The 14,645-nt window shown below is 39.0% G+C and overlaps 1 protein-coding gene across 12 annotated transcripts in view; it reads right to left on the bottom strand.

Annotated features, from left to right (window-relative positions):
• rgs3a (regulator of G protein signaling 3a) overlaps positions 1–14,645 on the bottom strand; it is a 122,640-nt gene that overhangs the window by 22,757 nt on the left and 85,238 nt on the right. For 10 of the 12 annotated variants that reach the window (XM_020600858.1, XM_020600857.1, XM_020600861.1 and 7 more), the window contains one exon: positions 6,211–7,179. In XM_020600858.1, the coding sequence (XP_020456514.1) occupies positions 6,211–7,179 (969 nt within the window). Of the gene's footprint in view, positions 1–2,610; positions 2,684–5,049; positions 5,122–6,210; positions 7,180–14,645 lie in introns of those variants that run through there. The other 2 variants (XM_020600862.1, XM_020600863.1) reach the window with 2 other exon arrangements.

The following is a 14,645-nucleotide window of genomic DNA, read 5'->3' on the forward strand; positions in this document are numbered from 1 at the left end:
GCATGGCCACCTTTCACCCTGATCACAATGTTCAAGAACATACAGTTAACACTTTCTACTACACTATTGCTTGTATTTGTGTCTCCTCATCACAAAATACTTTGGTTGTTTGCACTAAGATCATAAATTTTCAATTTCCTGCTTATTTGACAAACCTGGTGTCTAGTGTAGGCATCATCTCGTGTCAGGGCCATTATATTCAGCATCTCCCATGCAGCATACATTCTCTGTTATATTCTTATATATTTTTATTATATTGCTGCATTTCCTGCTTAAAGTGCCTTAGATTATGTGTTTCTTATTTATCTACTTTATATTTCACTTGTATTCTTTTGGCATTCATGTGGACGGCAAAGTAAGAATTTCATTGTACAGGGAAACACGTTTCCTAACTGTGCATATGACAATAAACCCTTTGACCTTTGATCTTTAAATACTTGTGATCCAGAGACTATGGAGAGCAGGTTTGTGTCTGTGCATGTACATACAGTGCAAGGGACAATCTATCTACATTCATGTAATCAACCCCTTATCCAAAATACTGTTATGGCAACGAACGATGTAAACACCTCCATTCAAACACACATAAGACATAGCTATGAAGCAGAGGGCCTTCTGGATCCTGTCTTGGATTAAGAAGGTGTCAGGAGAAGGCTTTGTTGTACCAGTGACCACATCCAAAGTCCTGTCACTTAATAACTCAACTGCATACACTGGAGGGCACTGAGGTGGGCAGAGAGCACGAGTCTGCCAAAACAGGTCCAGCTACTAAGTGCCATGACATCAAGCTGTTACATCCTTTGAAAGAAACACATCATCAACGCATCACTTACATTTAAAGGCCACTAAGGAAAAGTAAGTAACGTCAGCAGGTTGCGACATAACCCTACGCTGTAGGTGGTGTGGCATGTGTTACTGTATTAGTCACATCGATCAGCATCATCTTTATTTGCTCAATCAAACCAGCTGATGGAAACTGGAACAACATTTCTGTCTCACCATTTTCAGGCTTTGGCGGACTGGGTTGTCTTGTAAGGTGTTCCTATTACATTGTCCTCCTGTGCATGGAGGACAACATGCTTGCTGTTGTCTTGGTCATTGATTTAGTCAAATGCCAGTACCGTTAGCAAGCATCTTGCATGGAATCAATCTGTTACAGTGTGGAGTTATAAGTACTGAGACGACATTGAACTTTTCATCCATCCATCCATCCATTTTCCTCCGCTTATCTGGGACCGGGTCACGGGGGCAGCAGTCTAAGCAAAGATGCCCAGACTTCCCTCTCTCCAGACACTTCCTCCAGCTCCTCCTCCGGGGGAATGCCAATGCCGAGGCGTTCCCAGGCCAGCCGAGAGACATAGTCTCTCCAGCGTGTCCTGGGTCTTCCCCGGGGCCTCCTCCCGGTGGGACATGCCCGGAACATCTCCCTAGGAAGGCGCCCAGGAGGCATCCGAAACAGATCCCAGACATTGAATGTTTGTTTTGTTTTATTCCTCTGTTTAAATAGGAAACATCCAGGTATTAATTATTTTTCACAACTACTTTCCATGGGAGCTATTATAGCCCTGGATCACACTGTATTACAAAGGTATTTTGTTAATTGATGGAAACAGAATATTCCCACACTCCTTCATATAAAGCTATTCAAGTATCTCAATAAAAACTACAATAATCACAAACAGCCAAATAACGGGTAACAAATACACAGGAGGAATGCTAGTTTCATTAGCTTAGGATAAGTTAGTCTTTGTGGTAGATAATTGTGTAAGTGTGAAAGTCCACTACAGGGTAGAAAAATAGAATGAGAATGAGATCATACGGGTATACAGCTGAGTATTTAGCCATGTGGGAGCCTCCCTGGCAAGGAAGAGTTAGCGTGGGAAGCTCTGAGCTCGGTCAATAAGTTCACAAAGACAAATAGGTTTCATTTCAGGGGAAAATACCATAAGTGTTTTGTTTTTGGAAATGACCCAAAATAATACTGCAGGTGTTGTGTGAATATCTCTGACTCTTCATCCCATAGCGGCACTTTGAATCTTAAACCCTTTAGTGTGGTTTTAACCCCTTAAATTACTTTAAAGTGTAAGGCTAGCAATATAAAGCTGCAGCTTAAACATAAACTCAAGCAATCAAAAATGACATAACAGTAATCAACCATTCATTTATATACGAGACTCATTTACACAAATGTGTTTTGAAAATCTCATATTTACAGAAAACACAATTTAAATTTATCTTGAGTTTTGCAGGGAAGGAAAATGTAATAAGCAAATGTTTAGATTTCATGTATCAAAAAGAAGTTATTTCATTTGACAAAGTCATAATAAAATATCTCTTTTGGGATTGAACGAAAGCGACTGCTATTCCCAGAAGACTCTTATTTGTTATCACAGTTGCTAAACTGGGATGATGTTTCCCCTTGATGTCAGTATGACTGGTTATCTATGGAGCCAGAATATCTTGTGTCCGTCAAAAGACACCAACTGAGAAAATGAATATATTTAGAAAACAAGAAACAAACAAAACACAACGTAACCATTGCCAAACCCCTCCCCTGAACAGCAACAAGGAGAGCTTAGCAACCTTCTCATGTAGAGAAATTCAAAACTTGCCTGTACTTCTAATATAAGCTTATCTCAGTCCATATCTAAAGAGCCTGGAGGGTCTTGTTATCCAAATGGAGCTATAATAGAACAAATAGTATAACATTAAATCATTTATGCTATCTCACAGTAGTTAAATGTCCAGTAAGTAGACAAGTGCTCCACTTCAAAGGCTTGTGTGTGTGTGTGTGTGTGTGTATAGCTAAAATAATATGCCAAAATTGTTCAAAGTAAGGTTGTATTTAAAAAGAATGGTGAGAGAATGAATGAAAAGAGAACACAAGAGGACTGCTGGGTTGGTTGTAAAATGTACCATGGTCATATATCTGCATATAAAGCAAAACAATAATGAATGTTTGTTTTTTTCTACTGTACTGTACATACACACACCCACATGCATTGCTCATCCTTTTTAAGCATGCAAATATAAAGAAATTATCTGTGTGGAACAGACTGACCAAGAGGTCTCTGATTGCACATGTAACACTGCTTCTGCCTTGTGTAACTACATTTTCCTTATACAGTATGCTACATTATATACTGACTTCCATTATTGTGGTGATAGTAGTCAGTGAAATTTTATTATAAACTGTGAAGTAAAACAGCATAAACTGAAAAAAATATATTCAGTTTATTCACCTTTGTCGACAGATACTAGAGTTACTGGAAACTGTGTTGCCTGTTCTAAAAGCTTCTTCAGTCTACTCAGTAAATATTTATGTTACTCATTTGGCATTTCAGTGGACCTAGCTACTCTGGCTGCACCCCAGAAAGATTTGAACCCTGGAGACCCTTTGTCCCTTCCAGGCCATCTACTGTACAGCCAAAGAGAAGGACACTCCAGTGTTTACATACAATACTATGCATGCAGTGAGTCACAGTGCTGTTGCAGAACCCATGCTGATTTTGATGTACTCTTTGTCACTAGGCATATTACCTGTGGCATCTATTTTGGACAAAACAACATTTAAAAGGCGGAGGTCGGCACTTATCAATGCCTAGCATTTTAAAATAGTTTCCAGGAACCTCTTACGCAGTTGTAACGGGCACTGCTATTACACAGTTCATTCTCTAAAACAAACAAACACACTATTATTAGCTTTGGTCACGCATGCTGACCCACGTGAGGTACCGTACACATCACAGTCTTGATATCAACAAGTGCTGTCACTTTCTCGTACTACTGTATAGGCTTTAAATGTTAGTTAGATGAGGTTCACTACAAGGAACAAGCACATTAGGGCCTGAAGAATGATTAGAGGTCAGCGCTTGTAGCTTGGTCTTATAGGAGTGTTGAGAGCCTAATAGATACTGTATGTAGTTGAGGTATTTGAAGATGACTTAGCAGTACATGGGGTTTACTAATATTTTTGTACTTGGGCCTAAAATAACATGTTTAGGTTCTTGTAACTGTTTATCCAGCTTATCACAGCAGATCAGACATTTAGTGGAGGTCTGGGAAATTAAAGACGCACTATACTCAGAAGGTACAGTACTCTAAACATGTTGTTCTAAGCTCATTTGAGTATGCTTTTACCTACATACTGTATACAGTATATGCTATCTGAATAGGTTGCTTTACGTATAAGGTAAAACAGACACCTTACTGTATGTCATTATTGGCTTTTCAATTGGAGTCTATTCTAACCCATAGAACTGACTAATTTTTTACCAAAACATACAGATCATTCCATCAAAACATTTGTATGTGTGACAGTACACTGTTTGTATAGGTGTGCCTTCTATTTTATCATTGTTTTGTGTTTGTGAAGCGACGTGATGTTTTGGATTTAGCTGCAAGGACAAAGGTGAGTCAGTTAGGTTGGATGAAGTTGTGTGTACTGTTGGTTTAGTATCAGATTGCCCTGTAGTGTTCACCTTGCTTATTTTAGAGTATAATATCCTGAGTTTTCTGTCGTTCTGGTAGTAGCCTAAAAGATTCATTTCAATTTCCACTTTTCTTTTATGACCAAGCAAAGCGCCAATACTTCATTTATTTTCAAAAAACTGAATTTTTGAATGTTGTTCAAACAGATCCCCCTTTTATTGCCACTGTTAAATATAAAAACATTATAAATTGTTTTTAGTATTTTATATCTAGATTATACCATAAAAGGAAATGGGAGAGATTATGTAAAAATTATAAATGATAGAATGTTCTTTTTTATTTCTCCAAAATTCTATGTACATATGTACAGTACTCTTAAAGATGAATGCATACTAACCTGTTTTCATTTACTACTATGCAACCCTGTGTGTCCTTGATGCAGTGCAGGAATGTAAGCCATCACACAACCATCAGTAAACAAATTAAGATTGTTTCCCTGCAACATCTGGAAACACAGTCAATATTTATCCAGATGTCAAAGAAACATTCAGGTCCCATAAACGAACATGTTTGGCCTGCTTATGCCAAAAACAGATTCAGATACTGAAACAAGGTGATGCGTGTGCGATGTCTGGAAAAAGTCGTAGCACTTTAGGGTTTTGGACAACAAGACACGAGTTGAATTTAATGCTGTGATTGGAGAGAAGATGCAGGGGTTTAGTTTTCTCTGGCCAATTACTATGTTAACAACTGTAAAACAGATCAGTGGAAATTTTTATTACAGCGCCTGTGGAATGTCATTCTTTTAAATTTCCATTGTAGATGTTTCACTATACAGTAGATAAATCTTTTGATGGTGCTATTATGGTGCATAATGCCATTTACAATCAAGCCATAGCTCTACTTCCTCATATTTTCTTTCACCAGTGTTGACCTCAGTGTTTAGTTTAAATGTTAAATGTTTAAATGTGGAAGTGATTTTACATAGACCACAGATAGATTCAAAACTGTCCTGGTAAATGATATCTTTCTGGTTGTCAGTGCTGCTGAAGCCTTGTGTAAGTATAAGGAGACCATGCTAGCATTGATAGATGAGTCTTATTAACTCTGACTAACAGAAAGTTTCCTATGACTTTGCCCGTCTCATAAGGATCCATTTTCATGTTGTGTACCACAAGGTTTAATTCTTTGACCACTATTGTTTTCTCTATTTTCCTCACCATGCAATTGCAAGGCCCATTAGCGATACCTGTTAGTATAGTTTTAAAGTTTATTTTGTGGTAAACCTACTCTTAGAAAACACTCAATCTAATTCTGATATAACAGATATGCTCTTGCACACTTTAGCTTCTTTTGGTTTACTAATCACTGTATAACTTTGTTTTGAAAAATAATACACAAATGACTATGGGCTCCTTGAGCACCTGCTCTATTTTACCACTTGATGTCACCCTTTTAACAGAAATCAGTGAACTGAAACTTTGGGTTGAGCTATTAGGTCATTCATATGCCGCTGATGCAATAGTTAGGAGAGACTGGCATAGAGCTACATTTTACTCAGTATGCGAGGTTAGAAACAAAAACTGAAATACTTTTACTGCTTTTACAGAACAAATGCCAATATCAGTGTATGTTTTAATAATGAACATAAGCAGTGTTGTCCCAAGTGCAGAAAGTGAGGCAGGGAAGCTGCTGAATTTACTGCAGTGCTGTATTTCTATAACTGGATCCCTGCATGAATCAGTATACAGTATATGAATTCAGTGTTATGCTGCTTACCTTCCTCCCAGAGAACAGCATACACAGTTGATGCATAGAGCCTCCATTCTTGGTCAGCTCTTTCTTCAGGGTTTTGGGTGATGGGAGTGTCCAGCCACTCTTGTTGTGCGCTCCCCCCGCCTCCAGGCAGTTAATGGCATTGTCGGAGGTGAAACAAGTTGTGCGGGGGTCCTGCAGGAGACTACCTTCGCTGTGGGTGCGTCTGCGAAGGGAATTCTGCACACTGAGCCCCCCTCCTCCATGTTTCTCACAGGTGGCACCCCCCACCATGCTGTGGCGCTTGCTGTCGCTATGCTGCAGGTAGGCATCATCACTGTCATCTTCATCCTCCTCTTCAGACTCTTCATCTTCATCTTCATCATACTCTTCTTCATCAGTATTGGGTGAGGAGAGGGCATCGGCACTAAAGGAGCGATCAAGGCGCAACTCAGGGATGACAAATGAAGATGAGGAGGAGGAGGGAGGAGCGTTGGTGTCAGGCGGCTCTGAGGCATTGTCCTCATCTGTGTTTGACACCACCAGGTTTAAGGTGGCCTCCTCCTCATTTCTCTCTCCTCCTTCTTCTTTTTCTTCCCCCTCATTCCCTGCACTCTTCCTGCTTGCCCCATCCTCCTCCTCCTCCTCTCTACTGTTGTCCCTATTCCTCTGCTCTCTCCAGATCTCCATCTCGTTTCCCTCCATACTCTTGCAATCCTCTTCCTCTGTGGAAGGAGGTGGTGTGGGAGGTATCTTATGCCGCTCCTCGGATCCAATCCGACCACCAAGGGGCATATAGACCTCATCCAAAGGGGTGAGTGGCTCTGAGGGGTGAGGACTACCCAGGGTTGGGGGCTCAGAGGGGCTTGAAGGATACAGACTACTTTCCTGTCCCTCTGAGCTGCGGGTGGGCAGGTGGAGGCACACGCCTCTTCGATCCCTTCCTACTTCATCCAGCTCACATGAAGGAGCATCCACCTTAGGTTCCAACATCTACATAAGGAAACAAATTTAAAAAATGATAGGACAGTTAGTCACATCGATTTGGACAGTCAATGCACTCTATATATACCTAAATGGAACAAGTTTAACTCAGCATGACGGAGATTAACTTTGCTGCCATGAGCAAATCCACTTAATCATTACGGTCCCAGTTATTGAATTTGATTTTGAAATATGTCATGCAACAGGATGGTGTGACAGAGCTGCACTGCCAGGATCAGACGACATTTATGTCTCTTGAGAAGGTCAGAATATTAAATTAAGTTCTGCCATTGTCCAAGAGACAGACTACTGCTACTGAATCCTTAATGACTGTAGCATAAAGTCAATCATGAATTAGGATCTTCAAATGGGAGAGGCAAGAGACAAACTTCCCGGATTCGGAATGTCAGCAAACATGTCATCATAAAGGACGTCATGAACACTGTCAAACTAGGTGAATGAGATCATATAAATGATGACATGTTGGTCTTTTATTCAGGACTAAGGGTGGATTGTGTGGCCAATACTTATTTTCATTCTGAAATGCCAGAGACCACATTGTAATATTGGTGCCACTGAGGTCACATTGTGATGAACTGCTGTTTCATCCATGCTGCAAGTTACTGTACTACACTGGAGCCTGCTGCAGTGATTCAGTCAAACTAAGCTGGTGCTGGGCCCTCCCATACCACAGAATAAAAAAAAAAACAAACAAACAAGCCAAACCTCGTTCAGAAACGGATGAGATGACTGCTACAAAACGTTAGCACCAGTCACCCATCTGTTCACCCATCCAGGTTCTCTCTGATATGTTACCATTATTTCAAAAGAGAATACATTTTCTCTTAACTCAAATGGCCACACACACGGACACCCGCACTGCCCCAATTCACTTCCCAGGTCCAAACACAACATTATTGTCAAACACTAACATGCACGCACACACATAGTGTAGGTCATCACCTCTTGCCTTTGGCAGTCCATCTGTATTACCTCCCAAAATGTGCTGGTTTTAAATGCTGCTTTAACCTCTATGACCTGCCCTCAGTGGGTGGATCATTACAAATGCATTTTGAGTGGGCCAACATCATTCAAACCCACAGATTTTTTTTTTTTTCAAATTCAAGATCATCAGTTTTTGATAATACTGAATATGTTTATAAAGTTGTGCACATAACTCTATTTGATGTAGTGATGCTGCCAACAGAGTTTTTCTTTCTCAAAAAAGTATGATTATTAACACTGGAGTTCAAGAGGTTAATCAACTGTGCATGTACTGTATACAACTGCAGTACTTGTCATTGTATAACCTTCTGATTTTGGCAGTAGCCTATTTTGACAAAGGATGTAAGAAATCTACTAACATGTGCTCATCAACATGCTGTAGCTATTCGGTGCTAGCCTGTGCTCTAGTAAATATGGTTCCCTGGAGAAGATTTAGAAACCCGAAGGCATGTTTAAATACTTTAAACAAAGATGATGCATTGAAATTAAATCTGAAATGGAAAATTCCAACATTCGTGGTTTAAGGGGGTTTTCACTGTTAGTCATCAGCCTCATCTAGAATGTCATCGCAGGAAGTTAAAAGAGTATGAAAAAAGACCCCCTGGCAAAAAAGAACAAGAAAAAAACTACATTTCATGGGTTAAGAACCCTTTTAAACTTCAGATTATTAATTTAATAATATGTTTAATAATTTAATAATATGCACTTTTGAATGTCATGAAGCTCAGAAAGTTAGATAATATATTTCAAACATGACTAGACACGTTAGTACAAAATACAAATCTGTTATTCATAATACTCTTGAGTGGACTTGGGAAGTCACAAGCCCTCAGCTCAGTCCACAAAATCAGTTCTACCATCTTTAAGTCTTGTCAAGTGAAGAGCCTCATTGTGTTAGTCAGGTTAACCCATGATGGCGAGTTGCAGTCACAAGACACTGTGCTCTAATTAGAAATAATTCTGCCTCCTCCCAGTCAGCTCTCATGATAGCTCACAAGTTGTTTGTGTACCTTTGCGGTTCAAATTATTTTCCCCAGAAACTGTTGCCCTGGTTGTGCTCGTCTCTAAACTTTTGACCTGTATTCATGAACTCCACGTAGAGCTTTTAGGACTCTCAGTCAGGACCAATCCCTAAATTAGTACTTTATGAAAATGCAGCCTCTACAAAAGTGTGTTTGAGGGTGTATGAGAAGTGTAAGAAGAATTAATGTATGTGGCAATTTACATACTGAGTGGGGTGAATTATTATATACCCAGTCTGAATGCAAAATTTCTGCATACAGAATAGGTCTGAAATTGGGGTCACTCTGACTCCTGTAACAACGTGACCTCATATTTTATAATGTGGGCTATGTAGAACATCAAGACTCTATTCTGAACTACTTTCTCTTCTTTGTATTCACATACTATCACTCACTTGCAAAATATCTGCAAATCAGGCATGTAAAAACCTGGCACTGTAATTGGTCATTTATAACACATAATTGACAGTTTTCCTTTAAAACTCTTGATTTTATTATTCACTGTTCTTTTGAATGGTTTTGAGAGGAACGTGACACCTTTTACTGGGGAGTAGAGGTGCTGGCTTGGACTAGAGCCTAGATCAGTGACAGGCCTACAGTAATTAATCTGTCAGACACATAATATCAGATCTCTTGGGAGTGAGCAGCTTCCCCAAATGAAAGAGTTTAAGTATCTCGGGGGCTTGATCACAAGTGAAGATAAAAATGGAAAATGAGATCAACAGTCTCAGCAGTAGTGTACTGGTCTTTGGTTGTGAAGCAGGTCTGAAGGTGAAGCTCTTAATTTACCAGTCAATCTGTGCTGCAATCCTTACTATGTTCACAGGCTTTGGGTAGTGACTGAAAGCATGACATCACACATACAAGCCACCAAAGGTTTCCTCTATAGGATGGTTGGGTTTACAGAGAGTGTAAACCTTAGACATGTGGAGGAGGCTGGTCCTTCATATTCCTTTAACTTGTCTCCTACATAGAACAAACTAGAGGGATTATATATCTCATTTAGCTTAGAACGGACCTTGGATCCCCCAGGAGGAGCGAGATTATAAACATATAAATCCAGCATTTATATAGCATCCCAAAAACTGGAACTGAAAAACTGTTCCCTATCTGCACCTAATTGACAAGCACTGTTCTATTTTATTTTTCAGGATGCCAAACCATCCTAGCGAGAGATCTTCCTCTAAGTAGCACAACACAGACATTTTGCTAGCTTGGTTGTTTGGGTGATGTCATTTCCATTTATTGTTTTCCCACTGTTAAGCCCTTTGAGACATGAACACTGACTCAGGGCAACAAATATAAACTAGATTTACCTTAATGTTCATGGATATAAAACCATACAACTACCCCAAGGTGATCCAGACCTCCAATTTTACCTTTTAGCTCCCTCTTAACCTCCCTGTGATCATATCTACGGTAAATGGTTCACAGCGGTTTTATAACTGAGACACCAAGTCTTCTTTGTGATTCACAGAGTATTTTTAGAAGGAAATGCACTTACATAAAACCACCCAGAGAGGAATGTAGAAGTAAAGCCTGTGCCTTTATCCTATTTTGCCTGTTCTTTTCCAGTAATTTCTTTGTTCATAGTGATTCAAGTCAGAATACTGAGCCACTGTCCACCTCCCAGACCTCCTCCTCTCTTTCCTTGTTTTACATACATAAACCCCTGACTGTTGAAGTTATAGCATAAGACAAAGTAGAGCCAAATGTCCTGTCAAATACACTTCTCACACTCTATACAGTGGAGACACATGCAAATGCACACAAAAACCAAGTAGCTTCACATTAACCTTGTATATCTTTTAAGCCTGTCCTCACATCTTGTGTGAAGCTAAGAAAACAACAAACATAAAACTCTCGTATTTGCCACCTTGCTGCAATCTTTAACATTCTCTCTTCAATAAGCCTTGTTCAAATGTTAAATGAAAAGACACAAGCTAATGGGCAATGCGGATGCAGTATGTGCACTGTCCATACACCTTTTTTCAGTGATTACGTTTATGTGCGTGTAGACCTACACACACATACTCAAATACATCTTAAAATCATCAGCGATTCAAAACAATATCAAAATCAATGAAGCAAGGAAATAAAACCAGTGCTAAAAGGCAGGGAGAGCGGGATAGAAGTTAAGAGAGTGAATAAAGGGAGGAAACAAAGTGGACATGCAGAAGGGAGGAAGGTGATCAACGACGACAGAAGTGAGATGAGTAAGTGGAAGAAATAAAACAGGAGATGAGAGGAGAAAAGTGCAGACTAGATTATTATTGGTCTCACAATGACCTACAGTAACTAGCTAATAACAACCTTTTATGTATTGACATGAATTGATAAGAATTTCTCGACATAATTTTGGAAGTCTTACTAGGCAGGGGTGAAATAGAGGAGTGAATGCAGCTCTCTGAGCGCTTGTGATTTAATGTCTTGTTGGCCAGCTAACTCTATGACCTCTGTGAGATTAAACAATGCTTCATCATGACTGAGAGACTGTGTATGTGGTCAAGGCCAGGAGGCAGCCATACTGGCTAATGACATTTTTCCACCACAAATTAGTGAGTCTTACTTTACAGTAGGTTATTTTATACAATGTGAAGAAAACAGGGGACCTTTGTTTCATGTCACACCTCATCTCTCAGCTCTCTACACTGTTGCATAGTCATACTCCTACTATTTCAAGGTTTTGGTCCGGATCGAAATATCTCAACAGCTATGCATCAAGGTACAGACATTAATGGTGCCCAGAAGATGAATCCTAATGGCTCTGGGCACTACCTGAGGTTTCCACTAGCAGGTTAGCATATTTAGTTCAGCAGCTGATGGATGCACCACCAGGTAATTCGATGTAAATATTCATGGCTTTTTTTTATCTTTAATATTCTCATAACTATTCATTTTAAAGTGCCAATGTCATATCAAATTTTAATTTATCAACTAATTTGTTTTATTCTAAATTCCCATTATCCTTAAATGTACATTGTGTTTAGTGCTACTACAGTAATGTGTTTAAACTGTACACAAATGACAACCATCCTTCTTCTACATTTTTCATATATTTACTTTCCTGGCACTATTGCTGTATCATACCACGTTGACCATTACGCTTACACCATCCTAACACAAATGAACTATGCATTGCCACACACATCTCTTAATATTTCAATGCAAACAGATGAATAGATGTTTAATACATACAGTATGTAACCCTGTCAGCTTTTTATTTCCATAATATCCCCCTGAAGAAATGAAGACAGACAAAAATGATGTCAGCCTAAAACATTCTTATTCTGAAGGTCTAAATCTCTGAAGGTCAGAATCCTCTAATAAAGACAGAAGTACAGGAAAACACACAGCCAAAGTCACCCAAAAACCATCATGTTAACACTGTCCCGCAGTTACCACTGACAACAAAAGACCCTTCCCAGGGGAGCAGCTCTGCTGTGTATTCTTTAAAAGATAAAAACGTACCTATGACCTCTGTCATTGTAAACCTTCCCACACCCCTCCTTTGTCTCAATTTCAAAGTGCCATCTTTCATCTTTGTCTGTCCTTTCCCTCTTTCCATTTTCTCTATTAGACGTTACATTAAGGAGCATTAAAGTCTTGCCCTGCATCACTCTGCTTGGTCTAATATTAATGGTTTAATGTATCCACCACTACACTTGCCAAATCCACCTTCAACCTCAATAAATCCCACTGAATTGGGAATACTGTTAAGAAAATTGTACACTGCCAAACTAAAGAACATGATTTCTGTTCTCATCCTCCTTGACGCTCCTTCTGTCTCAGCGCTCCTCTCCTCCCTAACTCAGTGGTGGACCTGTGTGACAATAAGTTGGCTGGCTGGGCAGCTGAGACATGTACCTGGTCAGTTTGTATTAGAGGTTTCGTGTAGCCTTCTTTACTCACTGACTTTTCTCATTGACTTCTTCAAAGGAGATGTGAGGTTAGAGAAGTCTAGAGAATACTTTCTGTTTACACACCCCAGAGGGAAAACTGAAATGATAAATGAACATACAGAGGGCAAGAAGTAGGAACAAAGTTTACCAGACTGGGCACAAACTGTGATAACATGAATGATAGATTTGGGAATAAAATATATTAAATATCACCAAGTGAATGAACATTATTATTACCAGCATTATTATCATATTCACCAGAGCTTCATCCAGTTTATCTAGCAAAACTAGCAGCAGGTAACACTGTTCACTTCTAACCGGGTTTGGTGCTGAGCAGCTGGTCTGCAGTGGAAATGTGCTGTAAATAAAATAATAAAGCATGGGTTTAAAAGACATTTTTAAAAACTCTATAGAGCTGGAATGTAATGTTTTAACTCTTTGTTTTTGATTAAATGTTAACAGTTTTAAAGTCACCTTAATGGATTTGGATGCTCGGTGCTAATATAACAATTCTGAAATGATCATATGCCAGATTTCATGTTTTATGTACTATGTATTATACACTGTATGTTTGAGAGGCTTTAATAAAGTCTGTATTGAAGAGGCTCACTTTGTATCGTGTGAAACAGCTGTTGATGTGGTTTAAAAAGCAGAATAGTTATTAAACAACTGAAAAGGGTGAACAAAGTGTCATGTACCAATATCATTGTTGTCATATTAATACATTTAATGTATTTTTGGACAACACTTTGACCTCTTATTTTGAAATACATGTTCTAATTGTTACGGTAAGATTGCAGTAATCCTGTAATACAAACTACAGTAAAGGTTACAGTTGCTGTAATATGAATTACTCTAACAGTGTCGACGTCATCACTATACAGCATCTTTTAAAACAACTGTAAACAATGACAGACTAGTTAAATGCTGCCAGCAAAGTGCTGTCTTTTTAACAAAAAAATTTAACAGTGTGTAGTTTAGTACAAATATAAAACAGTAGAATGTAAAATTTATTGCCTTAAAATGTATACTTTGTTTATATCCCTCAAATTAATCTCAGTCTCAGTAGGTGAAAGTTGCCCTATTTACGCCTTAGGCAAACAAACCGATTTGCTTAGAAGAGGAGTGAAAATATTAAAAAAGGAAATGACTGGAAAAGCTTAAGCATAAAAAATACAAATAAAATAAATATAAAGTCTGAAGAAACACATTCTTCCTGTGTCCTAACAGCGTAGAAAACATTCAACCTAAAATCAGTGCATTACTAGGAAGCATGCTGCTTGTTATCTCCCAAAGCAACAACATCAAAATTGTTTTCTACAGTACTTTTGAATCACATTATTTTCCATTAATGTCGGTCATACACTCATAGCCTATGATGTTTATTTGCCTGAAGTGAAATGATTTGTTATAACCTATGTCACAAGTTGCTACATAAACTCCATCCATTCATCCATTTTCCTCTGCCTATCCGGGACCGGGTCGCGGGGGCAGCAGTCTAAGCAAAGATGCCCAGACTTCCCTCTCTCCAGACACTTCCTCCAGC

The sequence above is a fragment of the Monopterus albus genome, unplaced genomic scaffold (assembly GCF_001952655.1).
Source record: "Monopterus albus unplaced genomic scaffold, M_albus_1.0 scaffold49.1, whole genome shotgun sequence".
Classification (NCBI taxonomy): Eukaryota; Metazoa; Chordata; class Actinopteri; order Synbranchiformes; family Synbranchidae; genus Monopterus; species Monopterus albus.